This window comes from Gavialis gangeticus, unplaced genomic scaffold (assembly GCF_001723915.1).
Source record: "Gavialis gangeticus isolate Ggan-Ray unplaced genomic scaffold, GavGan_comp1, whole genome shotgun sequence".
Taxonomy (NCBI): domain Eukaryota; kingdom Metazoa; phylum Chordata; order Crocodylia; family Gavialidae; genus Gavialis; species Gavialis gangeticus.
Window position 1 is genome coordinate 3337879 of NW_017729004.1, and position 27198 is coordinate 3365076.

General features: G+C 45.6%; 1 protein-coding gene and 1 long non-coding RNA gene across 2 annotated transcripts in view; both read left to right on the forward strand.

Annotated features, from left to right (window-relative positions):
* Nucleotides 1–908, forward strand: part of LOC109291473 — a 7067-nt gene extending 6159 nt beyond the window's left edge. The window contains exon 3 of the long non-coding RNA XR_002095849.1: nucleotides 898–908. This is a non-coding gene — a long non-coding RNA (uncharacterized LOC109291473). The remainder of the gene's footprint in view (nucleotides 1–897) is intronic.
* A 20193-nt stretch (nucleotides 909–21101) lies between these two features.
* Nucleotides 21102–27198, forward strand: part of MYL3 (myosin light chain 3) — a 66276-nt gene continuing 60179 nt past the window's right edge. Inside the window, exon 1 of the mRNA XM_019508029.1 lies at nucleotides 21102–21360. Coding sequence (XP_019363574.1) covers nucleotides 21238–21360 — 123 coding nt within the window. The 5' untranslated portion in view covers nucleotides 21102–21237. The remainder of the gene's footprint in view (nucleotides 21361–27198) is intronic.

A 27198-nucleotide genomic window follows, 5' to 3' on the forward strand; every position in this document is an offset into this window, starting at 1 on the left:
CTTGTGCCCATTACTCCTTGTTATGCCAGCGGGCGCTAGGGGAAACAGCGTCTCCCCCAAACCCTTCTGGTCCCCCCTAGTGAGTTTATAGATGGTCACCAGGTCCCCCCTTAGCCTTCTCTTGTGGAGGCTGAATAGGTTCAGGTCCCGCAGTCTCTCACTGTAGGGTCTGTCCTGTTGTCCCCGGATCATGCGGGGGCCCTCCTCTGGACCCTCTCCATGTTGTCCACATCCCTCTTGAAATGGGGCGCACAGAACTGGATACAATACTCCAGCTGTGGCCTGACCAGCGTCGCGTAGAGGGAGAGGATCACCTCCTTGGCTTTACTCGAGATGCACCACTTAGATGACTCTAGGAGAGGGTGCCTAGCTGAGGGTGTCCACAGAGAGACACCCACCTCTGGTCCATCAGCTAGGTGCACTGGATCAGTGCTTAGGCTCCTAACTCTCCTCTCCTCTCCTTACCCCTCTTCTCAGCTTATCAGTTCTGGCTAGGGAAGGTGGCTTCTTGCTCAGACACTTGGCTGCTGACAATCCCAGTCTCAGGTACCCAAACCATACAGGCAGTACAGGCAGCTTTAAACTGCCCCACACAGGGTGAGAAATCCCACTCGTCATGGATAGATGACTGACAAGGGGTTGCATGTTGCTCAGTGAAGGCTCCTAAATCCCCTTAAAATGCTGGCCCTTAGTCCTCTGGCCCAAGAAGCAGCATCCCATGCTTCTAGTACAAGAGGAAAAAGAACTGCAGTGGATGGAGGAGGTACCCAGATGCAGAGAGCAAGCAGAAGAGGACTGAGTGGTAGCAGATGGCTTGTCTTCTTAAGTTAGTGGCCCAAATGCCAATACCAAGGCTGCCCTCAGAGAAACCAGATTTGAGTCTGAGTGCAAATGTAGTGTAAGGGAGACACCTGGATGATTCACAGCTGGGGGCTCTGTATAGGGAGGGAAAACCATGCAGCCATGCCATGCAGTTGCAATGCAGAGACAGATCAACTTGGTTAGCTGTTAGTATGAAGTCATCCCTTGACCTATGAAGGCAGGGTCAAGTTTCCCAAACCCCTATTCTCACCAAGGCACCAGGTCTTGCAATGGACCCAGACACCAGCTGTGCCCCCTCATCAACACCAACCACATCTTCATAGGAACAAACAACGTGGGTTATAACATCAGGGGTTCATGCACCTGCTCCTCTACCAGTGCCATATATGCCATCACCTACTTATTGTGTCCCTCTGCTGTCTACACTGAACAGACGGTGTGATCCCTGTGTGAAGGAATGAGTGAGCACTGATTTGACAGTGATTCCAGGAAGACATGCAAGCCTGTGCAGAGCACTTAAACCTCCCTGGATGTCCCATTATTGACCTCAGAGCAGCTGTTCTCAAACAGCAAAACTTTAAAACCAATTTGAATGGGAAATGTTGGAACAGGAAGCCATCCACAAACTGGATTGTGTTAAATATGGTCTAAACTCTAAACAGAGACTATGGACTCTTATCACACTACCTGGGTTCGTTTTTATGACCCCTATGGGTTTACTGCTTTGCTTTGTCTCTTTTGCTACTCCTCTTTGTCCTCCTCCCTGTTCTTTGTATTTAAATCATGCTTTATATTTGAATGCCGTCTCCCTGGAAGTCCTTTCGTGGCATCTGATAGAGCGAGTTGGTGCTTATGAGAGTGTATGCATTTCTGAATTAGTGTACAAGGTGCAACTCTGCCCTGTCCTCAATGAAAGAGCAGTTCAACCAAATTTCAGGACTGGCAAAATTAGTTGGGCTCATAGCCCTAGAGCCTAGGGGTGAAAACCAGCAAAATGGTATAATATCGATGTGGCCCCGTGGTGCCTTTGTGGGGGGTCTGCCACCCCAGCATCTGATCCCCTCTTCTGTGGTCCCACCCATTTGCCAGCTGTTTCCCAGCCCCACCTCACCGCCGGTCTCTCGCCTGCCACAACTTTGATATTAACTTGCTTGTTGTTGGGGGAGGCAGTCCCTGGAAATGGAGGTAGCCTCACTGGTCATCTTGCCTGCCTGGCTAAGCCAGCCTCCCACTGGGGGCCTGTGCTCTCCTTCAAGTGCTTCCCCTTTAAAGGGATGCTCCCACATCCCAACATCACGACAAGAGTCGTGAAGTCACTGAGCACCTGTTGGGGCTTCAGTGGTTGCAGCCTTGGCTCCCTTTTTCTCCTGCTGCACCCTCAGCCTTTCTTCACTAAGACCTCAGCCCCTGGGTATCAGCTCTGCCTTGGCAGCAGCCTCTCCCACCCCTGTATCCACAACCCAGTCCTCAGGTCTTATGTTCAAAACAGAACATAAATGCAAAAAGATAGTCTCCCTTTCTTAGGGTAAATGCAGCCCACAAGCCCTGCCTCCATCAGAGCCATCTCACCCCAGCTCCCCTGGCTGGCTTGGGTGCTTACCTGCCCATCTCCAGCAGCCCCTCTCTCCTGGGAGCTTCTCTCCCTGTTCCACGAAGGGACCCTTGCATAGTCCAAGAATGGGGTTATATCCCCCAAGCTCAGTTTACTTCCAGCCTTGTGATCAGATGGTCTGCACCCAGGGACCACGTGCAGCTAATTGCCTCATTAGCCATCTGAGCTTTTTAGTCCCTGGCTCAGTCCACCTGGACCACAACTCCTTGTTGCCCTTCCTGGCTCAGGGTTTCCTACCTTCCTAGGCCTTCCTAGCAACAGGGTCAGGGGTTTCCTGTTACAGGCCCCTTTAAGGATATCTATTCATTTTTCTAAAGCATGAGTGCATTCATGAGCAGACCGAGGATTTTGAAAAGGGGGTATATCATTACATATAACACATCCCATGTTTTTCTCCAGTTAAAGAGAAACTAGGACTTTATTAACATGCTACGGGTCTGGCACTACATTATTCAGTTAACAATAAAACCACAAGCAAATGTAGCTTTATTGCAATGTGCACTCATTTCTTGGATAACATATTAAGCTTAAAAACACAAACTCAGGGAAAAATAGGCAAGAGCTGGGGTTTCATTAGTCCTGCGATCATTGTAGTTAAATGTCCAGCTCTTATTCAGAGTCATAAAACAAACACTAATCTACCTGCGTGTCTTGACAGTGCTTCCAGTACTTCAGTGTCAGTCATTTCTACACCTGAATTACTATCACCACACCTGGGTGAAAGTTTTTTTAGCTAGAACTACAAGTAGTCCACAGGGCTGTGAAACAGAAAAGAGATATCCCTGGGAATGGCTGAAAACCAGCAACATTGCAAAAGAAAGGTTGGTTTGAATAGTGGAAAATCAAGCCCATTAAAAATGAGAGTGGGTCGTTAACACCTGTGAAATGAAGGGAGATTAGAAAGAGTCATGAAGTCAATTGACTCCTTCAGAGCTGCCTAAATAGAAAGGCCACTGCTTCTCTCAGGCAGTTGGTTTGAAAGTTTGGATGAAGCAGGAATCAAAGGCACAACTGCACCCCCTGAATCTGTTTGAGGGCATTGTCACCATTTAAAATGGACTTGAAAAGTGGTTCAGCTTAATGCCTAAGAAAGATAGGAAATGATGCCAGAACCTTAAAATGTTCTCAGAGGAAAAATAATAGTTGGGAAGAGTTCACCCTTAGTTCAAGGATAAAAACAAGCATGGGTCAGGGTCATTTTTTCCATAAACTATTCTGTCTTCCTATTATCATCATTGTGATGGGCTATTAAGGCAAGGATTTGTCCACTTGGGGATATTAAAGATCCCATGGGTTTTGTCCCCAGTGCTGGAGCATTAGGGTCAGCATCGTGTTAAAATCCAACCTGGGTAGAATTCATTCTCTCCCTCACTGGGGTTTCATTGGGACACTGTTTTTTGTGTCCTGTTCTCAACTGTTGTATATTGATAATCCTGTGGCCCATTTTACTGTAGAGAAGGCTGCAGTTCAGAGATGAGTGGAATCACTCCTGGGTAGAAGTTCGGTAGGTGCGGTAATAGCACGGTCTACGCTACCTCTCTGCTGAGCCTTGGGCTGCCCCCAAGAAACAAGCCATGCCTCCTGCTTGAGAGGTAGGACCTCCTCCTTGAGAGGTAGGACTCTCCACTGGGCCATTTGGTAGAGTCCCCTCTATTGCTGGTAACCACTTCCCCATGCGGCCTATGCTGTGGAATTGATGGGCTTGCTCATGGGTGAACCAGGAGGGAGGGGCATGGTTTTCAGAGGATAGGTGATTGCCACGTTAAAAGGTGCCAGACTAAGAGCTCTGGGCACCCTGGGTAGACATTTAAACAGAAAGCTGGGGAAGTGAACAAGGAACACTAGTCTCAAGTCACAGCAAGGGAAGTTTAGTATATATATTAGGAAGAATTTTCTCACTAGGTTGGCAGTAAAGCATAGCAGAAAGTTACCCAGAGAGGTGGTGGGATCTCCATCCTTGGAGGTTTTTAAGGCCCAGCTGGACAAAGCCTTGGTTGGGACTCATAGATTCATACATTGTAAGGGGCTGGAAGGGACATCGGAAGATCATTGGGTCCAGCCCTTGCACTAGGCTGGAAAGACAACTGGGGTCAGGTGGCCCCAGCAAGGTGACTATCTAGTCTCGTCTTGAAGATGTCCAGGGTAGGTGATTGCACCACATCTGGAGGGAGCTTATTCCACAGTCTGGACACCCTGACTGTGAAGAAGTTTTTCCTAGTGTTAAGCCTGAAATAGTCTTCCAGGACTTCGTGGCCATGAGTCCTGGTTTTCCCCAAGGGTGTCTTGGTGAACCGTTGTTTGCTTAGCCCTTGATACATTCCCCTGATGTAGCGGTAAGCCACTATCAAGTCCCCTCTCAGCCTTCTCTTCTTTAGGTTGAAGAGTCCCAGGTCCCTCAGCCTTTCCTTGTATGTCTTGTCTTGCAAGTCTCTGATCATACGGGTGACCCTTCTCTGGACTCTCTCAAGCTTGTCCACATCTTTGTTGAAGTGTGGTGCCCAGAACTGGACACAGTACTCCAGCTGTGGTCTCAGCAGTGCTAAGTAAAGTGGAAGAATAACTTCCTTGGATGATCTAGTTAGTCCTGCTTTGAGCAGGGGGTTGAACTAGATGTGGCCTCCTGAAGTCCCTTCCAACCCTTATTTTCTAAGATTCTGTGATTCTGTAAGTGACAAAATGTAAGAAACCCAGAAAAGCAGCCACTGACCCTTCTCATGCCCTATCCCCCATCATCCAATAACCATGCATATAACCACTACCTACACATTTTTTCTCTCTCTTTCATATACATGCATGCATGTACAAACCCATACCCATGCGCACACAGCAAACAGAAGTTCAACCCTCCTATGCCTTGGCTGTCCAGCAGTGACCTTTCAACCACATTGGGTTGGTCAATGCTTTCATTCAATACAATATCATGGGGAAGGGAGCATTTCAAAGGGAAGAGGTCCTTGTAGACAGCATACTGCTTATGGAAAGGGGTCTGCTTTGAGTGGCCTCACCATAATTAACTACAGTGGTACGTACAGAGTAGAGAGGACCTGTGATAACAATGCAGTTGGAGCAGATGATATTTTGTGTTTGGACAAAAGTCTGTACATTGATAACCACCTGGCCCACCTTGTTGTAGAGAAGGCTCTGGTTCAGTGAGTGGACTAGAGTTAGACTAGATCATGGGTGTTCAAACCCTGGCCAAATCCAGTGTATGGAACTATGTCATCCACCTGGTGGGACTCCCCAAATGTCTCGAAATTTGGCAGTGGGGAGGTGGTGATGGCATGAATTGCTTCTCCCTGCTGCCAAATTTCTGGACCACTGGGGAGCCCCCATGGGTTGGATAACATGGGTCTGTGTGCACCAGATCCTACCAGTGCTTGGCCAGATCTGGGTACATAGCTTGGGCCAGGGCATGGGATTAGGCCAGCCCACTGGATCACACCCATGGACCGATCCCATGTGCTGACCCTTATCAAGATCTGGCCTACAGACCAACTCCGTGCCACTCTTCCAGCTCATGGGGCCAGAAGGGTGGCTAGCACTGGACTAGATGATCAGGAAGGTCCTGTTTAGCCTTTACTTCAGAGCTGCTTACCTATATACACTAGCAAAACATCAAGATTTTCCATGAACATATTACCTACAGATGCAAAACCCAATCTTACCCAAACTTCCATGAGATTGCAAAACCAAGCTGTGAAGCTCTCCTGATACATTGCCTTTGGCATCCAAAAAATAGAGATGTGTGTAGAAGAAGAAGAAAACAGGAAAGAACTATTAACCAAGATTTGCACATTTAAGAAAGATATGCTTAGGTTGTTTCAAATCTTTGCTAGCCTCTCTGTCCATAGAAGTGCAAAAACATCATCTTCCCCTTCACCTTCCACCCTTTCCCCCTGATGTCAGACAAGATTCTGGGCTAGGTGGATCTATGGTTTGACCCAGTAAATGGCAGCTCCTATGTTTTTATACCTGTCAGGAAAGAAGGAAAATGGTCTGCTACAGCAAAGGTACAGTGGGGCATCTGGGGGGTGCAAGGGTGTGGTTGCACCCCCCTTTCACATGCTAGTGGCTCAAGTCCACCACTGGCACAGACACCTGAGTTCCCTCCAGAGACCAAGGTATGGCTGGAGCTCTGGATGGCAGCAGATATCTGGGGTGACCAAGCAGGAGGAAGGTGAGGGGATGGGGATGGTGGTTTTGGAGAGCACTGATGCCGTGCCCAGCTGGGGCAGGGCAGGAGGAGCTATGGGGCTTCCCCTCCCTCCAGGTCAGCTATGGACAGTGCTGGCAGTGGGTGCATTACCCTTCCAACACCCAAAGGCCTGATGGAGGGGGGAATGGGAGGGGAAGTGAGGTTGAGTACTGGCAGGGAAGGGGTGCCAAGTAGGGTTGAGTTTGGGGGAGTCATACTTACTTTAGGGGCTCAAAAAATCCCCAGAAGTTGCTTTTATGGCTCTGTTTGCCCACTGAGGGGGGGCATGGCAGAAGCCACCCCTGTAGTGCCAGTCACATCATCTGTATCTTCCTTTTTCAAACCCAAAATCTGCCCACGTAGGTATGTGGAGCCATGCCTGGATTTGAACACCCCTGAGCTTTGAGAAAGCCTGAGCCCAAATCCTTACACTATAGCTGGACTCTGTCCCTACCATAAATCAATCCTCCACCTCTATCTAAAGACCTACAGGCTTTGGAGAAATTTGGGATCCCAGGTTTGATGGATGGCTCATCCCTTTGCTGTGCCACTGCTGATGACCAGGGATCCTGGTTTTTTCCTCTGATTTAACACCCCCTCCCATCATTTTCAGACTCTAAAAAGTATTTTTTCCATGATTCAAATGAAACACCACTAATATATATATACACATATACATACATATATACATATACATATACACATACATATATATGGGTATATATATGTGTGTATATTGGTATATATATATATATATATATATATAGATATATATATAGATATATATATAGCAGCATTGCATTTTAATCATGGAAAAATGTGGATTTTTGGGTTACTTTTTAAAATCTGAAAACGGGGGCTTTTTAAAAATCAGACACAACCAGGATCCCTGCTGATAACCCCAACGCCTCTCCTTAAGTGACATGATCCGTCCTATAGCAGCCTGCACTTCCAAGAGCTCAGAAAGGAGGCAGGGATGATACATATATCCCCACAACCAGGCCAGTGCCTTTGCGAGCCAGTGCTGCGCGAGTATTGTTCCCTTGCTGCTGCGGCTGCTGCAGATTGTATTACAGCTCCGAAGAGTGGGGTTGAATTTCACAACTGAGCCAGAAATTCCACCGAATGAAAAAGGCAGTCGTGTATTTTGGGAAGCACATTACTGTACATGTGTGACATCATGAGAAAAAAATCCCACTCCTGTGTGCCAAGCCCTGGTGGAAATCCTATTAAAAAACATGGAGATCAACATCAAATAAATTCATCGCCATTAGCAAAGTTACTATGCAGGAGACCACAGGGATTATTATTTATTATTAATTAATAATCACTGCTGAGTCTTGCAGATGCACTGTAGCCAGCCAGTGAAGGGTGGGGTACAGATTAGAAAGATGGCCCATGTATATATGGTGTTAGATGATGATTTGGGAAATCTGGGTTAGCAGTGTTATGTATGATCTTGGTCAAATCACTTATGCTCCTTCTAAAGCAAGGGTATCCGTGCCCCTTTCTCTGCTTTGCCTATTTAGATTGGACTTTCTTCCCAACAAGGTTTTTCTCTGCCTGTGGAAGTAGTGGTAGGCTGTAAGGATTGCTGCATGGGAATAAATTAGAGACACAACTCCTTCCCCGTGTTGTATTGTTCTGAACTTTACTTCTTATGGACAATAAATCATTGGGATTTTTAAATTGCCATTTTAGCAAGAAGCCAAGCAGGGCTTTTCCGCTAACTGCTCACTTCCCGTCTTTTTCTAGGGGGAGGCCAAATCGACAGCAGAATTTGAGCCCAGTTTCTTCAGCGCGGTCAGCGGTAAATAACTGAGCCTGCAAACTAGAATTGGAGTCGACTCATAAACCTCAGCCACCGGCAGTGATGCATAATTCACGCTGGAGAATAAGAATATACAAAGGCTGATTACTTTCCATCTCGCTTTGTCCTCTCTAGACATTTCCGACAATGTGTGCAGAATAACGCGCCGGCCAGAACATTTCCTGGTCCCTTGCAGTGGGTGGTGTGCTCCGAAGCATAAATATTTTGTCTTGAAGGGGTCAGGTTCAAACTCTACAGGGGATCCATAGAGTCCTTAGGTTTAGCAGGGAGGCTGGGGTGGTGCGGGTGCTAAGGAGCATGGCTGACAGCCTAGAAGTCACAAGGCCATGGCCAAAGTGTTCATGGTGTGGGCCAATGAATCTGCTAAATGCCATGTCACGAGGACATAGCAAAAGAAAGGGTTTATCTGTTAACCATACCCGGCACCTTTGCAGAAAACCCTGCAGAGGTGTTAATCCGTATTCCCCTGGTCTGAATTTGCAGATAAGCTGCTGGTTCCTCATGTTTTCTCAGGGCCAATGAGGCCTCGGTCAAGCCTTATGTGCGTTGCAGGTTGCCAGGAGGAGACAGCTGTTAGGCTACAGTCCCTGGGATCAGTTTCCAGTTGACCCCACTGAACACAGCCAAGCTGGAGAGAAGAAAAGCAATCCACCTTCTCCTGCGTCCCGCACTGCAGCTGTCCTCTCGGGTGGTTCATGGGAACTTGAAAAACTCGCCTTTGAAATTTTACAGCAGCCGCATTGTGATACGTGTGGGGACACACAAAGGCTATAAAAATAGCCACAGTGCCATCAGAGCTGCTGATCTAGTCTGTCACCAAAGAGAGAGAGGAAAAGAGGAGAAAGACACTGGATTCAACTGACCCCGCTCCATTGAAGGCACTGGAATGAGGTTGATGCTCCCCAGCTGCGGGTCCAGTCTTTGCACATAAACAAGGCGGGAGGGTGACCCCAGAAGGCAAAAATGCGTCACAATCCCCCCTCTTTGTTCCATCTGTCCTTGGCCCATCTTGAACAACAGCTGTCAGGTCTCCAAGCCCAGCTTCACCCACCAGGGAAAGAAAGATGTACTTGCGCGTTATGTAATCGGAGCACAATGTTCTTTGAAAGACTTTTAAGGTCGATCTACTTGCCGTATCCTCAAGAAGATGAAGGGGTGACTTGAGCACCATCTTGCGCAGAAAGGACAGCTCTCAGAGTGGAGGGGTCTTTCATTTAGGCTCCAAAGACATATGAAGAGGCAACCATCAGGGGGTGAAAGTAGATAAATTCGTGCTAGATGCAAAATGAAAGCAATTAGCCTCTGGAACAACTCGCCTAGATTGCTGTACCAGACTTGAAGGGCAACGGGGCTTGACCATTGCTCGAAAAAAGAAATCATAGCTAAACCACAAGTCTGGACTTGATGAAGAAATCACTGAGTTAGGGTCTCTGTCAGACGAAGTTATCATAATGCTCCACTCTGGCCTTAAAATTAGCTATAGATAATCATTTTTAAATGGACACCTGCAGGATCTGTGTCATCACTAAGGGATGGTTGGTGTGGACCTGTTGAATATGGACCCTCAGATCAGGTCCTTAAAGCATACCGGATAGGGCATGAGGCCTTCCAGGTCTAAGCCACTGTAACAGCACCCCACAATATTCTGCTATCCCAAGTGTCATGGGTCTGTATGTTTTAGGGTGAAGTTACCCATCACACTTAACACTTAAAATGTGAGTGTCCACGTGTTAACACTCGTTAATTCGTGCTAAGTGCCCTCTGAGCATCTCAATGTTATGCCATTTCAAGTGAGTGCTAACTCTGGGCTGTTACCTAGGTCACATTAGGGTAACTTCTGTCTGCCCTGCAGAGATAAAAAGAGCAATTTGTAGTCCTTTAGCATCCCAGGATGCACAACTCTCAACCCTCTCCACCCCTCCCTAAACAGGGCTAGAGACCAGGTGTCCTCGCTTCTACCTATGACCTGGTTTCTGGCCATCTACCGACAACTTAGAGCTGTGCAGGCAGGAAACAGTATTAATCCTTATGATACAGCTGTTCACAGCACATTCTAACTGTAACACAGTTTTATATTGATTGAGTGTGGTTTAGCACCCATTTAGTACGGTCTAAGCAAAACATTTAACTCCACACTTACCTTGCACCTGCCCAAGCTCTTCAGACATGGGGATTTCATTCTCTCAAAAGCTTCTAGGTCACTGATTATGTTGGGCATGACCTTTTTTCTTATTTGAAGGATAAAGTCTTTCAGTTATCATGGTGGGTAGTCAACATGTGGTCCCTCCAGGGTGAGTTGTCCTATGCAAATTATAGTTACCATGAAAAACACATATTAAGGGCCAGATGCTAGCAGTGACCAACATGGTTTTGAAGTCGACAGAATGACATGGATTTACACCTGAAATGGATCTCGCTTGAAGAAAGGTGCTTATGTTTCCACTAGGTAGATGCTCCATTAGGGAGCTGGGCTAGGAGGGGTCATGAAACCCATGTTACAAAGGGCTGGTAGGAAGTTTAAGCTCATGCCAAGTCCATATCTCTGCCTTTCACTTTGTTCCTCTGCTATCCCCAGCCCTAGCCATCTGCCTTCGGTTGAGCAACTCCTTCGGTTTGCCCAGCAGCTCTGCTTGTCCCTGTCTAGACAGACTCCCACATGTAGACAAACACTTGGTTGTTTCTTTCCCCAGCATCCCACACCATCGTTCTCCTGATTCACCGTCTTCATTTTGGAATCAGAGGTATATCTGAATAGGCTCTTTCTAACTCCTCCTCTTAAAGCTGAGTCAACAATAGGGTGGAATTAAGTGAAAAAGTAGAACTAAGAATCCCCACTCTCTTCCCTATTTACAGTGATTGTAAAAAATGTTATTGAAACTTTGAAGTCTGAAATATTTTGAGCAATGCGATGGTTAACACATCGGGAGAGGGCAGGAGAAGGCCATACTCAACACATGGGGATCACTGTCAACACTAGTATTTGAAACTTGAAAAATATTGACTGGTTTGGCTTATACTATCCTCCTGCTGGAACATTATAGAAGATTTTATCTGGATACAGAGATATAGAGATGGCAATGCACATAATCAAGTATAGTCACCCATGACACTCACCAGTTTAAGCTATCATATAATTTCAACCACCATCGGTTTAAGCCATCTCATAGTTGCCCACAAGCCTAGTAACAAATGGGTTGGGTTTCTCCATAACATTACTGGTAATGCAATGAACAACTATGGAAAACTTGGATATCATTAAATAACATGAAATCAGATTTTTCAAAACTTACAATGAGTTATAGTAGATCATTAAGGGGGGGAAGTAATTCCCAAATTTTTCCAGGTTTTCAATTTTTCATGTTTTTCCTGAAAAATTTGACAGTTTGAAAATTGAAAAAATTTCAAGTTGGTAATATAAAATTTCAGGATGGGGGGAAACAAAAAGATCATCAATTCAGTTGGTTTAAAACAGGGGGGCAATGGTAAACATTTCACAGATGTTGTCCTTTTTATTTCATGAATTTTTAAAATGCAAAATGTTATTGAAATTTCAAAATTTGAAATATTTGACAAGTTCTACTTTAGCTTAGTTATTTTAGGACCTTGAAGTTCGCCAGATGGGCAGAATTTCCCCCTTCCGTTCACCAGTTCACATGGCATCTGTTGCGGTAGGAATTGTAAAACCATGAACGCTTATCAGCTTCTGCTTGCAAGCTGGCAGAAATCTCACCTCTTTTCTTCTCCAGGAAAGATGCTCCTCATAATTTTTCAGGAAAAACATTCTTTATCTGGAAGAAAACCACACAACAACATCCTGTTTGGAAATGAAACTTCTGTCATCTACACTCAGTGTCTCTTTTAAAAGATGTTTGAAAGTCTTCCGTCAAAACTGGTTTTCAATAGAAATTAAACTGAATGATATTTTTTTTCTCCTGAAAAATATCTACATTTCTTGGGGAAAAGTCCTTTTTTTTTGTTTAAAAATCCAATGCCTGAGAACTTAAATATTTTTGGCAGAAAGAAAGGAAGATATTTCAATTCAGATGTCCCATCAGGATCACAGAACCTGGGCGGCAGGGCCATCAGGAGGTCACATCTAGTCCAACCCCCTGCTCAAGGCCGGATCATCCTTTACACAAGCATCCCAGTGATATAATGCTTCATATAAGTTTTTTGCACAGCCTTATGTTCCTCCAAGGGCCGGGGTTCATTTACCTTCCCACAGCCTCCTTCCCTAGCCATGTGGAGGGACAGTACAGCCTCATGGGAAATGCAACTAGATTAGGAAGATGGACTGACAAAGGACAGGGGGAACATGAGGTACCAGGGCATTTTTCCCAAATTGATTTCTTCCAGTTTGAGAAAAAAACATTTTTTTTTTAATTTCAATTGAAAAGTCAAGATTTCCATGGGAAACTTTTGGAGGAACTCTGCTCCCTTTGATGATCATCCCAAGCTGGCTCCCCAAGGGAGTTACCATGCTCTGCTAAGGAAGAACATTTTAGCACATGCACATCAAACCAAACATGTTGTGTACAATGCTGAGATGATTCCAGGACAGCTTTTTTGGCACCAGAACCTGCCACAAACATCTGTCATGAGCACAACTGAAGAAGGAACATGAAACTAAAACCCCACAAATGATGTTTTTCTGCACTTGAAAGGCTAGAAAGACCATTGCTCCTGCTGTTAGTATCCACTTCTCCTGGGATGCTCTTGGACTAAGATGAGATGAATGGCTGATTCAGCAAACAAAGGACATATTTAGGGAATCAGACCTGGATTCTCCTCCAATTTCTACTGTTGATTCACCCTGTGGATTGAGGCAGGCTGCTGAGCTCCTTTGTGCCTCAGCTTGCCCCCCTATTAAAAGGGAATAACACCATATACCTACTTCATGAGTGTTGTCAGTGGTACACCAATAGCACTGTGAGGTCAAGCCATGGGATATGCCTTGTGTGTACAGAATATTGTGTGCTGATGCATCGTGCAGTATGCTTCTCCTAATCTAAGTCTCCATTGTTTTACAGGAAATCACTCGTGGCCCCTGAGAGTTGTTCTTTTTCTCATCTTCCTTCCCAAACATCAAACCCCAAAGCACTGGATAGCTGGAGATCTGTCAAAATCATTGCCCAGAGCATTCATGACTGGGTAAACTCTTCTGCTGATGACAAACCATCCTTTGTCAAAGCTATTGGTGGTTCAACATTTCCATTCTATCCATGTGCTGCAGCAAGAGCCTGATCTAAACCCAATGTAGTCAATGAAAGATGGCCAATGATATTAGGGAGTCCTAGGTCAACCCAAAGTGCCAAATAAAGGTTCAGACTCATTCCCTGTGCTGATTATTTTAGGCAGGCATTGTTGTGTATTCTAGGACATCTGCTCTAGTCTAATCTATGATGGATTAATTAGTGATGGGCGGAGGATGAAAATTGCATTTCATCAAGGATTTCATGTTGATGTTTTCATGCTATGACTTCATTTGCTGTCAGAACAAGACTCAAAGATATCGGTGTTGTTTATGAAAGGAATTTAGAAAAAAAATATTTCATGTGTATTGAAGTGCTTTTGCTTTATTTTGATCTCAACTTGTTTAGAATTGCAGGTTGTAACATCTGCCATGCACTAATAGAATTGTAAAAAATCGGGAAATGTCATTCCAGTGCATGAGGAGCCATGTTTGGGCCTCTCCACGATCAAAGCAGTGACTAGGGCTGGGGTGGGTAAATGGGATTCCAGCTCAAACAGGGTCAGGAAGTCAGGAGGTCAATCCAAGAGTGAAGCCTAGGAGGTGAGTTGAGTCAAGAAGCTGGGAGATACAAAGAGTGAAGCCAATGAGCAAGCCAGAGGGAGGAGCAAAGCAGCCTTGCATCAGATTATCTTCTTGCCTGGACACTTCCTATTTTAAGGGGTTTGTATGGTGGAAGTAGAGGGTCAGCTGATCCCAGCTCGCCATTCCAGTGATGGGCAGTGGGTGGAGAGGTTACTGGAGGCTTCACACCAGCTATGACCATCCTGAGTGGATTGACATGGGGTGGCAGGCCAACATGCAAGGTTTGAGGCTGTGGCCTGATAGGACGTAAGGGAACCTGGGGGGTCATCTAGTTTTTACTGCTGTCCTACCTGTGTGTCAACTGGATCAACTACTTCTCTCTCTCTCTCTCTCTCTATATATACATATATATACACACACACACACACACACACACACACACACATTTATATATATATGATTGAATCACACACACACATACATATAAAATAGAATTGTAGAGATTATATATATGATAGAATGATAGAGAAGTAGGACTAGAAGGGACCTTCAGAGGACATCTAGATTGAGACAGGATGATCCCTATCTAAACCATCCTATACAAATCCACTGTCTAAACCTCTTAGCAAAACTGCACAGGCAACCTTGGCACAACTACAAGACATAACACCCAAACCTACCACAGGCAAAGCAGGGGGATCAGGGTGGCCAATGTCCTGCTGGTGCCAAGATTATTAAAATAAATTATAGAGGATGCACACACACACACACACATTTAATCTATAATAAAAAAGTAAACAAAACTGCAAAATAATGTAGTAGAGTTGGGGTGTTGTACCTGTCATGGTCCAGGAAATGTAGGAGTGGTAAGGGCTTTGGCAGGGATATCTTTTATTGGATCAAAAGTATAGCTGGGAGAGATGAGGGGTGTTAGACAAGCTTTCAGGTACAAGGTCTTGGAAAGAAGCAAGTGCTGTTTAAACTGAATATCAGACAAAATGATGGCTTGCATTAATTCCATATGTGAAAGAAAACAGACATTTAATGGGGAGTAAGTAAATTAAGTATGTAAAAAGAACAAGCCATTTTAAAATGACAGAAAACAAAAGCAAACAAACCCCACAACACATTTAAAATGCCAACATGGGACATTTTACTATTCCCAGATCATTTTCCCCCAGTTTTTTTCTCCAAGATAAAATTGCAGTGGAATCCACCTAATTTCCTAGTGTTTTGGTGGAATCCCATTTTCTGGTGGAAAATGTCTCCTCTTGAGTTCATCTGATTAGCTGGGAAACTAATATACCTCATATAATTTGTTGATGTACTGTGCATGTCATAATACGACTTCTGGCTTTTAGGCACATTGGCGTGTGCTTGAGCTTGATGGGCTTTCAGATATGGACAGACGGACTGGATAAAGACTTCCATTATTTCCCTAAGGCTATTTATTTGTGATAATGGTACCAGAAATAATTATAAACAGCCTGTGAACTTCTATATGGAAAAAAGTCCCCTTGCTGTTATTATTATCTTGTGAATTCAGAAGTGATGAGATGTTGAGCTATTGCTAAGTCTCTGGCATCTTAATTGCCTGACATTTTTCTCTCTCTGCAGGCATGTCCAAATCATTGCAACTTATTTTGGCAGCTAAGCAGGCCTGAATCTAGCTAGTTCTTGGAGGAAGGTGTTGCATCCTGGGCAGGGGTGAATGTCGCAGGGAGGGGAATGCTTTATCTGACTACCAACAAGCTTCCAGCTGGAGTGGAGCTAAACCACTGAATGGATGGTAAACTGCTTTATCTCAGCTAACTCCAAGCCAAAACCATGACCAGCCCAACCTCAACCATCAAACTCCAGTTTGCTGATGATGCTGTAGCGTGTGCTCACTTTGGAGCAGACCTTCAGGCAATCATCGATGACTTTACCAAGGCATGCAAGAAAATGGGACTTATGTTTGACATTCAGAAGACGGAGGTCCTCCATCAATTAGTTCTTAATGAGCAGTCCCTAGCTCTGGTAGTTTAGAGTCGTGGTGAGACTGTGGAAAATGCTGAGTATTTCCTGTACCTTGGAAGCTGCCTCTTGCATAAGGCTGACATCATTAAAGAAATCCAATATCACTTCACATGTGCAAGTGAAGCCTGAGGAAAAGGCTGTTCGAAAATCACAACATTAGTCCAAAACCAAGCTCGCGGTCAGTGGCAATGCAAAGGGGGTGCACGCAGGTGCACGTGCACCCCCTGAGTGTAGGGGTGCACCCCCTACAAAAAAGCATTGCTGACATTGTTGCCCCCTCCCCTCCCTGCTGCCAACACCGCCAGCGGTGTCTGCAGGTGGTCACCATCCCCTGGCCGGCACTCACCACCCCTGCCCCCCCCCACCGCTGCCAGCGCCGGCAGCATCTGCAAGAGTTCCTCCATTACCACCGCTGCCAGTGCCGCTGTGCCCCCACAGCTGCCGGGGCCATGCATCATTCATGCTCAGGGTTAATCAAGCATTTGTGATCCCCACCTGACTGTACAGAGCTGAGATGTGGACAACATACAGCAAACACTTCAAGTCATTGGAGAGGTACCATCAATGCAGCCTGCAAAAGATCCTTCAAATCTGGTGGGAAGACAGATGTACCAACACTAGTGTCCTCTTATGAGCAAACACCATAAGTATCTAACACAATGATCATCATCCTCAACTGCACGGGATTGCTGATGAATGATGACTGCTGATGCATTGTCAAGATGATTGAGAAGGGTAGATTTTGTCTTATGAATCTGAAAAAAGATGTGTATTTAATTCCAATGACTACAGGCCTAATGAAACACCGGTTGACCCAGTTTGTTGTGTTTTTATAAATAATATAGGAGCTTGCAAATTACTACATATGCCAATATTTGTTTTTGCTTCTATCTTATACAGTGCTAGCCCCATAGCTTTTTAGTAAAGCTTTTGATTTCCTTGTAATTGGAAAAAAATATATGTGTTGTATTATATGTGATGGTGCACCATACCATCTGCACCCTTCATTTTTGAAGGCCAAAACAAGACACGATTTCAGCTGCTTCCTGACCTGAAGAATAATGGGTTGTAAAATCAGAAGAGACCACATGATTATCTAGGTTGACTTCCTATGCAACCCAAGCCATAAGACTTCCTTGGATTAATTGCCATTTGAACTACACGGCAAACAAGTGGACCCGGGTAGATATGCTGGGCATAGAGATCTCTACTTTATACATGGGAACTCAGTCAGAGCTCAGTGAATGTGTGGCATTGGACTATGGAAAAGAAAGCTGGGGTTACAGAGTTTAGCCTTCCTCCTTCCTACCTACAGCATATTGGAAGAGCAAGGAGAAAAGTGCTCAACCTTGCCTACTTTTTAAGTGGAGCACTCCAAGGATTGCAGTCTCCACATATTGATCCATGTATCTAGTCACCAGATGGGTGATGAATTTCAACAGGCCACCAATGGAGACTGTGGAGTCTTCTTCTTTGGCTGGCTTTTAATAACCGGTCAGCAAGCATCTCTTGGGGATGTTCCAGGTACACCTGATCATACATCAATGGAAATACGTGGAGTGTATGGTCACTTGAAGTCCTTTCCAGCCTTAATTTTCTATGGTTCTTTGTACTTTCATGGCTTTCACCATCCTTGCCTTCACTCCCTGCCCTTTTCTATGCGCAGCAGAGCAAGCTTCTTGTAACGGGATGGAAAGCTTCCACTTCCACTTCCACTTCCACTTCCACTTCCACTTCCACTTCCACTTCCACTTCCACTTCCAGTTATGCCATCAGAAACTCCAGCAGGTGCATGACCTAGCAGCACAGGTGGGGTTGACAGTATTTGGCAACAGTAAAAAGAGTGACTGCGTCTTGGTCCACGTCCTTCCACTGAACTGCCAATGCAGACAGATCTATTTGATGTATATTGACAGTGGCCTTAGACTTGCCAGAAACCACAAGCCCCCTCAGTGGCTGGAGGGAGGATGTTAAAAGTTCAACAATTAACTCCATGGGACAAATCATGAGAAAGCAGGAACAGAGTTAATAACTAGGGGGGCCAAAGAAGACCTCAAGGACTCCTAATCCCATTCAACACTAAGAAAACCCTTTCTCATCATTGGTAGAAGAGAGACCAGTGAGGACGAAAATCTGTGCAGGGCAGAGCAAAGACACACCAGTAGTGGTCTTAGGGGAGGGCAAACTGGGCAACTGCTCGAGGCCCCATACTTTATAAAAATAAAAAGGAATTACACTGAATATTTGTATTTCCAGTATTGTATTAAGACACTTTCATTGCAGTTTCACGGACAGGGCAAAGTGAAATTGAAATCGAAAATGTTCGACTTGGTTATATGTCATCAAAATTAAGCCTCTAAGGGGCCCCAAATGTTTCTCTTGCCTAGGGCCCCAGCAACCCTAAGGCCATCGCTGGACACATGGACTCTGCCAGTGCCCGGTATTGTAGCTAGAAGGTGCAGGTCTTTAAGTGGCCGATCCAACGTTGGACATCTTATTTAGTCTGAGCAGATGCAGTGCTGTGATTACCGATTGCTTTTGCCTTTCCTTTCCCAGGGTGCCTTGCTTTCCAGCAGCATGTTAGGGGCTCCCCTGGGAACAGGAAGAACAAGGGGACCTCAGGCCTTTTGAGTCAACCTTCTCCTTTTAGATGCTGGCAGGTTCATCTGACCTTTGTTTTCCGTGTCACGGGGAGGATCTCAAGGATGTCATTTCATCTGGGTTTACAGGGATCACGCGGCGTCTTGAACTTCACACTTTGTCTTGCTCCCGTCTGAGCCGAGGCATGTCCCATGGCAGGGGGGATCTGGCCTGACCAAACAGAGAAGAAAGCAAGGGAGATACTGGTATGTCCTGTTGGCACTTAGCCTAAGACCTCTGAAGAGCAGCCAGCCTTCCAGCTGGCAGGGTGTACTTTCAGCATGTGCTTTTCTCCTGTGTGATTCTGGGGCTTGCGGTTATGTTCCCTTAGAAATACCGATTAGCAACTGTAATTCTTTCCGCCTTTGCTGCAATGGGGAAAGGGACAAGGGGGGGGAATGGTGCTGCCATAAGGGGGAGCTGGAAAGATAACTTGAACCCCCTTTTCATTAAAGAAGAGCTCATGACCTCTTCCCATGTAGGTGCCAGGGCTTTCCGGTGATCTCTAGGAAGCAGGACATGGGGAATGCAGGTAGAGTGTGGCATTGAAGTGCATGTAAGCCTAGAAAAGCAAAAGGTCAAGTGTCCTGCTTAAGGGCGTCTTTTGACAGCAAGAGCAAAATTGCACATGCATAGCACGTGCTGGGCAACTGTTCATTGCTCCACGAAGCACAAACAACGCTTTTGGTATTGGGGGTTTGCCCATGACCTAGGGTCATGAAGCATGACCTCCCCAAGCGAGGGACTATACAAACAGAGGGGAAAAAAGGTAGCCCCTGGTCCCAAGCATTTGTAGTCAATGTAACCTTGACTTATGATATAATACAAGTCCAATAGGATCCGCAATGGTGGAAAGTCAGATGTCATATTAACCCAAAGTGCGTGTTGCTGGAATGGATGATCTGTAGGGGACTGTCTCAGTGTCTTCTACATTTTGAATTGCATTAGAGGGGTTGTGACTTCACTAGGGTTGGCTTTAAAAAATGGCAATTGATTCAATAAAATGAGTTTGCTTTGTTTTTTTTGAAAGAAACAAAGTAAAGACTTGGATTATCGAAGCTGCTGGGGAGGGGATCGGCACCGGGTGATTGTAATGAGAGCTTGTCTTTTGTGTCCCCAATATCAAAGATCCACCTCAATCTAGCAGAAGCTTAAGGCACATCTGTCTCCGTTGCCAGAATGACCCAAGGGAGTATTGTTATGGGCGTCACATCCAGCCACCTTGGATACCCTGGTCAAATGACAAGGCGCCCGACCTGTTTTATGATGGTGGAGAAGACATCACCATGAGGATCTGGGGTGACTCTGGCTCAAATGTTTTACTGTAAAGGTGTAATAAGGTCCCTCAGTAACTCATTGCCCCCTGCCCCAATCCCCTCAGTCACTCAATCACTCTTATTCAGGCTCTTCAGACAGCTCTGCCAACATTGAGCCAAAACATTGAGTCATCTGACCCCAGCACTCATTCCTGCCCAGGGCTGGGGGTCGGACTCAATGATCTAATAAGTCTCTTCCGACCCTAACTTCTATGAAACTATGAAACCATGAAAATTTTAGCCCCATTGATTGAACCCTTCTTTCCCCAGAGACTTTATATGGAGCGACCATGCCTGGGGCAGCATGCTTCTCATTGACCCCAACTCAAGGGGCAATGCCGTCAATGCTCCTGAAATTGCTTGTTCGCCGTTCCTTGGGAGAGACTCGTAGGCCATTTTCAGCACGTTTGAGCTCCACAGGCACAGACGAAACCTGGAGCCAGGGTGTATATGTCCCTGGCCAGAGCTCTTATCTTCTCTTAGGAATCAGAGCGCTTGTAGCCGAGTGCAAAGTGGTAGGCAGGAACGAATTATGCTGTTTGGTTAATTAGCACCGAGCCAGGCAGGTGGTGCTGGCAGCAACAAGTGAGGTGCAGAAGTAACCGGCAGGGATAAGAGGGTGTGCAATGAACTGATGGGACCCTGCTGTGTAACTTAACCCCCTTACACAACCGCACCCACCCACTCACACACACGCACAGCAAAGACGTTTGACCCAGGGCCAGCCTGAGCCCTGAACACCCCAAACTCCCTTTCCATTTAAGTGCTAATTCATAACAATGCCATATCCAACTGCTCTAAAATAGCAGGGTACATGTCTTGCCCTTTTATAGCAGTGCCCCTATTGTAAGCTGTGGCATGTGATAGGGTGGGTGAGTGACACAATGTGTGACATTAAGGGACTGGCCAGGGATAAAGACCTCTGCCGGAGGAGTGACTTGTGCTCTGATTTATCCTACAGCAGCCGCCTCCTTTCTGCCTCTCTCCCTCTTTCTCTCTCTTTCTCTCTCTCTTTCTTAAGTCAACATGCCCCCCAAGAAGCCCGAACCTAAGAAGCCCGAACCCAAGAAAGAGGAGCCCAAGCCAGCACCTAAACCAGCAGAGCCGGAGCCCCCCAAGGAGCCTGAATTTAACCCAGCTAATGTCAAAGTACGTATTTTTTTAGCCTATGAATGGAGGGAGCAGCCAGGGCTGCTTGTAGGGGTGGGGGTTGTTGCTTTCTGAGCCTTGAAAGCTTAGGGCCTGGAGAGAGGTGCCATGTCCCCTGCAGTGGGACATGAGCAGGAAAGGAGGTCGCCGTCATACCACCTCCAAGCTGCCTGGGCAGTGGGACTCTCAGGGCTGTTGCAAGGAGAACCAGTGAAAAGTCAGCTCCTGTGGGCAAGGGGTGATTTCAATCCTCTTCAGTCGGCTCCAAAAGAGGTAAAATCCACCCCCTCCATCTTTCTATGCTCTGTGCTGCAAGGTTTGTTTCACATGCCAAATACTTGGATTCCTTAAAGCAAATAAGTGAGTGCACCCGGGCTTTTCCTCCCGCAGAGCAGCATAACTGAATGGCATAGAAACCCTGCATGCTAGGCAGGTAGTGAAAAACCCAGAGAAAAGTCCTAGCTTGTCAAGCAAGCTGCTGCCTTAAAGGACGGCTGCAAAGGCTCACAAGTATCCTGAGCCACATTTTGCTGCACCTTTCTTAGAGCATCCCCTCTGTTAGAAAGCTGATGTTGTGGAGCCTTTCAGCCCTTGCTTCAGTCATGTCTGTATGCATCAGTGCACCTACGTGTGTGCGAGAGTGTGTGCACCTGTGTGTGTCTGGCCAGAGCCTTCATAGTCACTCCTGAAAAGAGTTAATGATGGGAAATGGGGGTCACATCCTCAGCTGGCATAAATCAGCATGTGCCCATGGAGTGGTTTGTACCAGCTGCAAGTTTGACCTATGCACTGATGTGACCTGCCGTGTGAAAACCATCCTGGGGACCTTCTGCATTTAGGGGGCTTGCATTTAGGACAAACAGAAAGTTTTGATAGGATGGATCATCCTAGGAGGATGGAGGAGAAAACCCACATTTCATCTCTTGCACACACACACAGACTACCAGATCTTCAGCTGGTGTTAAATCAGGCTGCTTGCCTTGACTTCAGCTTAGCTGTGGTGATTTATATCAGGATCTGTCCCAGGGCAAGAACAGGAGAGAGAAAGCATCTGCTCAGGTGTAGAACTGGGTTATCGGGGCTGAAAAATTAACATGGTAAATAAAGGGTTAAAGGGAAGAAGCAACTTCTATGCTTTCCTATTCTGGGCTATGTCCCCCTGCACTGAATTTCAGGAGCCCCCAAGTGCGCCTTTAGCCAAGCTTTCTCCTTTAATATTCATGGTCCATGCCGTGCCACCGACAGGATGCTGTGAGGTAGTGTAGGGTGTATTTGCCTTTTGCAAAGGAGTTCCTTTTAAGTCAGGAAATAGGGAATTCTCTGCAGAAAATCATAAAACACAAGGCAGACCCTCGGCTGGTATAAATCAGTGCAACCCCATTGGCCGTTACACCAAGCTGTGGATCAAGTCCATCACTGTATCACTATTCCCATGTGCTGCTTGAGCGGGGAGGTGGATACCCGTGCTTGTCTGATGTCAAGCAGACGGTAGGGTAGGCCAGCTCCTAAGTGGGTGTCAGTGCTGTAGATCCACTGAAGGCCATGGGGCAGCATCACTCGGCTTGGGTCTACACCCATTCCCCATCTATAAAAAGAAGAAGACCAGTGTTCAACCCCCAATGAAAGATGGAACCAGTCTAAATTCAGTAGAGTATGAAAGGTGCAATGATACTGCCGTACCAGGGGCAGATAGGCATGGCAAAGAGGTGGATTACCATCAGCATGAGCACTGCCCCCCCAGAAACCCATTTTTCAAGTTCAATGACATTATATAAATCTCAAAGGCAGCATCACTCAGTAATTTTTTTTGCCATGGGCGCATCTCATTATTTAAAGCATTCTTCATATTTTTGCTTTCTTTTCCCTGCACCAGAATGTCCAAATACGAGCCTTTTCAGTTTATGAAAAGACTTGGGTTTTTTGGCTGAAACACATGGCCTGGATTTAATAAATCCTTCCCCAATGGTGCGCTCTATTGGTTGGAGGACTGGTGTTTGCGGGGAGGTGACTGGAACACGTTACATGGTGAATTCAAACCAAGATGAAACCCAATATGAATAAGTGCACGTCTGTGCTCACAGTTGAACGGGTTCTCAGAGGACAACAAGATGGACCTGATGTTCTCCCCAAAACTGTTCTAGAGCTGGTTTGGACTTTATCAACTAAAAGTTCATGGAAAATGGCCAATTGATCGGATTCCCCCCCCCCGCCCGAAATAAATGGTTGGTTTAGGCAATTTTTAAATTTCCTGTTTCATAAAACTTGCTCTGTTGGTGATTTGGGACTAGTCTTGGCTTAATGTAAAGCAGCCTGTTCCACTGATCAATCCCCAAGCTTCATGAGAAAAATGAAAGAAAATTTTAAACTATCAAAATAGCTCATTTCAGTGGGTTTTTTTTAATGAAAAGCTTTTGGTTTTCAGTTCACAAGTCTTCCTCATTTTCAAATATAAGGTAATGTGTAGCAAAACATGGGAGGAAAAAAATATATGAAAGCAAAACACACAAAAAAAAGCTTTTTAAAATTATGAAAATGAAACATTTTGACCGCTTGATCCATTCCCTTCCCCCCCCCCCCCCCCCCCAGCCAAATTTTTGGTTCCTAGGGTTTTTTGGGGTGTTTTTTTTTGTTGAGATGCTGACTTTTTTGGGTGCATGTACATGTGCACTTCAATGTGTATTCACCTATATTAATGTGCATTAAAGCGTCACTGAAAAAACATGCTATTTATTGAATGCACATTAAAATAGCCTAATGCACATTAAGCATCGTTTAAAAACCACAATCTTTAGTTAATGCACATTAAGACAGGCTAATGCACATTTTCTTAGTGCCTCACAATGGAGATATTAGATTTAATGCGCATTACCTAATGTACGTTAATGCGTGTGTAGACTTGCCCATTGTTTCAATCTGGGAAAGGAAACGCTTTCCCAAAGCTGAATGATTCTCCTGGGGATGGAAAACCGATGGCGTTTTCCCACTCTAGTTTTTAACTTGGTCGGTAAGTTCCCTTCCAGCCCCTAACAACTATGAAACTCTGAAGGACGCTTGAAATCAAGGAGACTTTTCCCTTTGAGTTTAACAGGATCAGGATTGGGTCCTCCATTCCAATACTTGTTATGCTGGTAGAAAATTGGAGTGATTTGGAGTACCTCTGTTTTGGGAAAGTGCATTAGTCTTCTGGCATGTCAAAAAACAGGATTTGGTCTAATATTTGGGAATCGGTAAAGGACAGCGGACCTGACAAACGGCCCAGAGAAGTCAAAGAGAAGGATTCTGGCTGACTCCCATGGGCCCATTTTACCTCGAATAAATACCTGCTGCTTCTAAAAGAGGTTATACAGGGAAACTAATTGAGATTGTATAGGGTGCAGCCTGAGGCAGGATTTCCCCCCTTGATGGGCACATGCCAAGAGTCCAAGAGGTTGTGATAAGTTTGAAGGCAACTATGTGCAGGGAGCCGGGCAGGTTGTGGTGAGAGTTATACATTCAGTGTTGCTGGGAGTCTGCCCATCACAGCAATATTCACCCACAGACACATCTCGGAGAGAGGACAGGTATGATTTATTTGCACAGAGCTCCTGTAGTCCTGGACTTTGAAAGCCCACTTCCATACTGGGATTTCTTCCCTTGCATGGCGTCCTCTGAATATCGGTGAATTGCTATGTGCCGGGGGGGGTTGTCTTCCTTTTGAGTAGACAGCTTATGGACGGCAGCAGCCTTGAAAGATACTGCCATGAGGGACAATGAGGAGGAGATCACTGTCAGCACTAAAAAATAAATAAAAATGTTTGGGGACTTTATTCAGTTCAGAGGCAGGAGAGTGGTTAGAGACCTCCGGTGCTCAGAGGTGCCTGGGTGAGCTTTTGTGTGAGCAAGATGTACAGAAGGGACACGGGATTTGGGTGTGTTTGGATGTTGCAAATTGAACCAAAAGCCTTTTGGGGTTGCAGAGCAGCAAAGCACATAAGTGCATGCCTAAGTGAGTTTGCAAATGCCTCACAGAAGACGTCAGCAACCAAGATTGCCCCGGTGAGCCCAGATCTCCAGCTTGAGACATGCATTTCGGATGGGATGTGGGAGGGTTTCAGCATGGGAGAGGGCTCTGTGATTAGAAGGGCGAGTGTGAGAATGGAAAGATGTGTGTGATCATGTGTGTGAGTGGGTGGAGGGGGTGATATGAAGCAGAGAAAGAGTGGTTTGCTAGATGAGAGATGTTGCACAGAAAAGGAAGGAAGTGTATGCGTGTGGCGGGGTGAGAGCACTGGAGCGTGAGTGGGAGAGAAAGGTTTTGAGTATGTGCATGAATGAAAGGAGAGAGGGGTGCAAGTGTGAGAAAAACAGGTGTGTGCGAGTGTGACTGAGTGTGTGAGAGTGACTGAGAACATACGTGTGTGCAAGAGAGAGACCTGGGCTTTGAGTGTGAGAGGTTTTGAGCGAGTGCCTGGATGAAGGAGAGAACACATGTGTGTGCACATGCATAAGAGCTTCTGTACGTACACATGTGGCTGCATGGCGTGATGAGTTTTAATTATGCATGTGTAAAGGAGAATGCTTGTGCATGTGCGAGAGCTTTTTTCATATGTCTATGACAATGAGGTTTTATTTGGGAGGAACCGAGAGAAATTGTAAGTATGCATTTGAGACAGAGAGATAGCACGGGGGGTACGTGCGTGTGCGCCAGTGACAGGTGACAAGTGACAGATGACAGGTGTTGCGGGACTTGGAAAAGCGTGACGTGACAGCGATCGCATAAGAAGAAAAAGCGAGGGGCTTTTCCTGCCAGAAAAAGTCACCCATTGAAAAGAAGGTTAGGATGCCTCTGTACTAATGTATTATTAAGTTAAAAAATGCGCCAGATTGGTGTAAACTGTTCTGTGATGTCATGGTAGGAAAATGAAATCTTGTGTGTAAGAAAATGAACCTTCTTGGTTCCCTTCAGTGTCATTGCAAGGGCCAGACTGGCCATGGGTGGAGGCGGGGAGCATGCAGACAGGTTGCTGGTTTAGAAGGGTTTCTTTCCAAGCATCATGTATATACTATGGATTCAGGACTCATGGTAGAGGTGATCTCTTTTATTAGACCAACTAGATTTTTGCAAAAAAATAAAATAAAAACAAAATAAAAATCTTTAATTGAAAGCTTTTGGGCAATTAAAGGATTTATTTATTTTTTTGCAAAAACCTAGTCGGTTTAATAAAAGAAATCACCTCTACCACGAATTCTGATTCCTTTTGCCTCTAGAGACTAATACGGCTACACCCTGGATACCTGACACGTGTATATACTATAATGCTCAGGCACCGACATGCCGACCCTTGGCATGGGGGTGAGCTTATTCTGCCTGGGCCCAGGGCAGAACAAAGGCTTCACCCAACTTTGGGATGCTTGAAAGCATCATCTTCATTGTGATTCTGTCCAGGTTTTGCTGCAGGCTAATGCACATTTTCTTAGTACCTCACAATGGAGGTACTAGATTTAATGCACATTAACTAAAGAGTATTAATGCACATGTAGACATGCCCAATGTTTCAATTTGGGAAAGGAAACACTTTTGCAAAGCTGAACAATTCTCCTGGGGATGGCAAACCGATGGCGTTTTCCCACTTTAGTTTCCAACTTTATGAAGGATGGACTCAGCGCTTGAAATCAGAAGAAGGAGGATTTTCCCCTTGACTTTAACAAGATCAGGACTGGGTCCTCCATTCTGATCCTCGTTATGCCGATATAAATTTGGAGTACCTCTATTTTGGGAAAGTGTGTTACTCTTCTGGCATGTCCAAAAACAGGATTTGGTCTGATATTTAGGAATCAGTAAAGGATTTAGGAATCAGC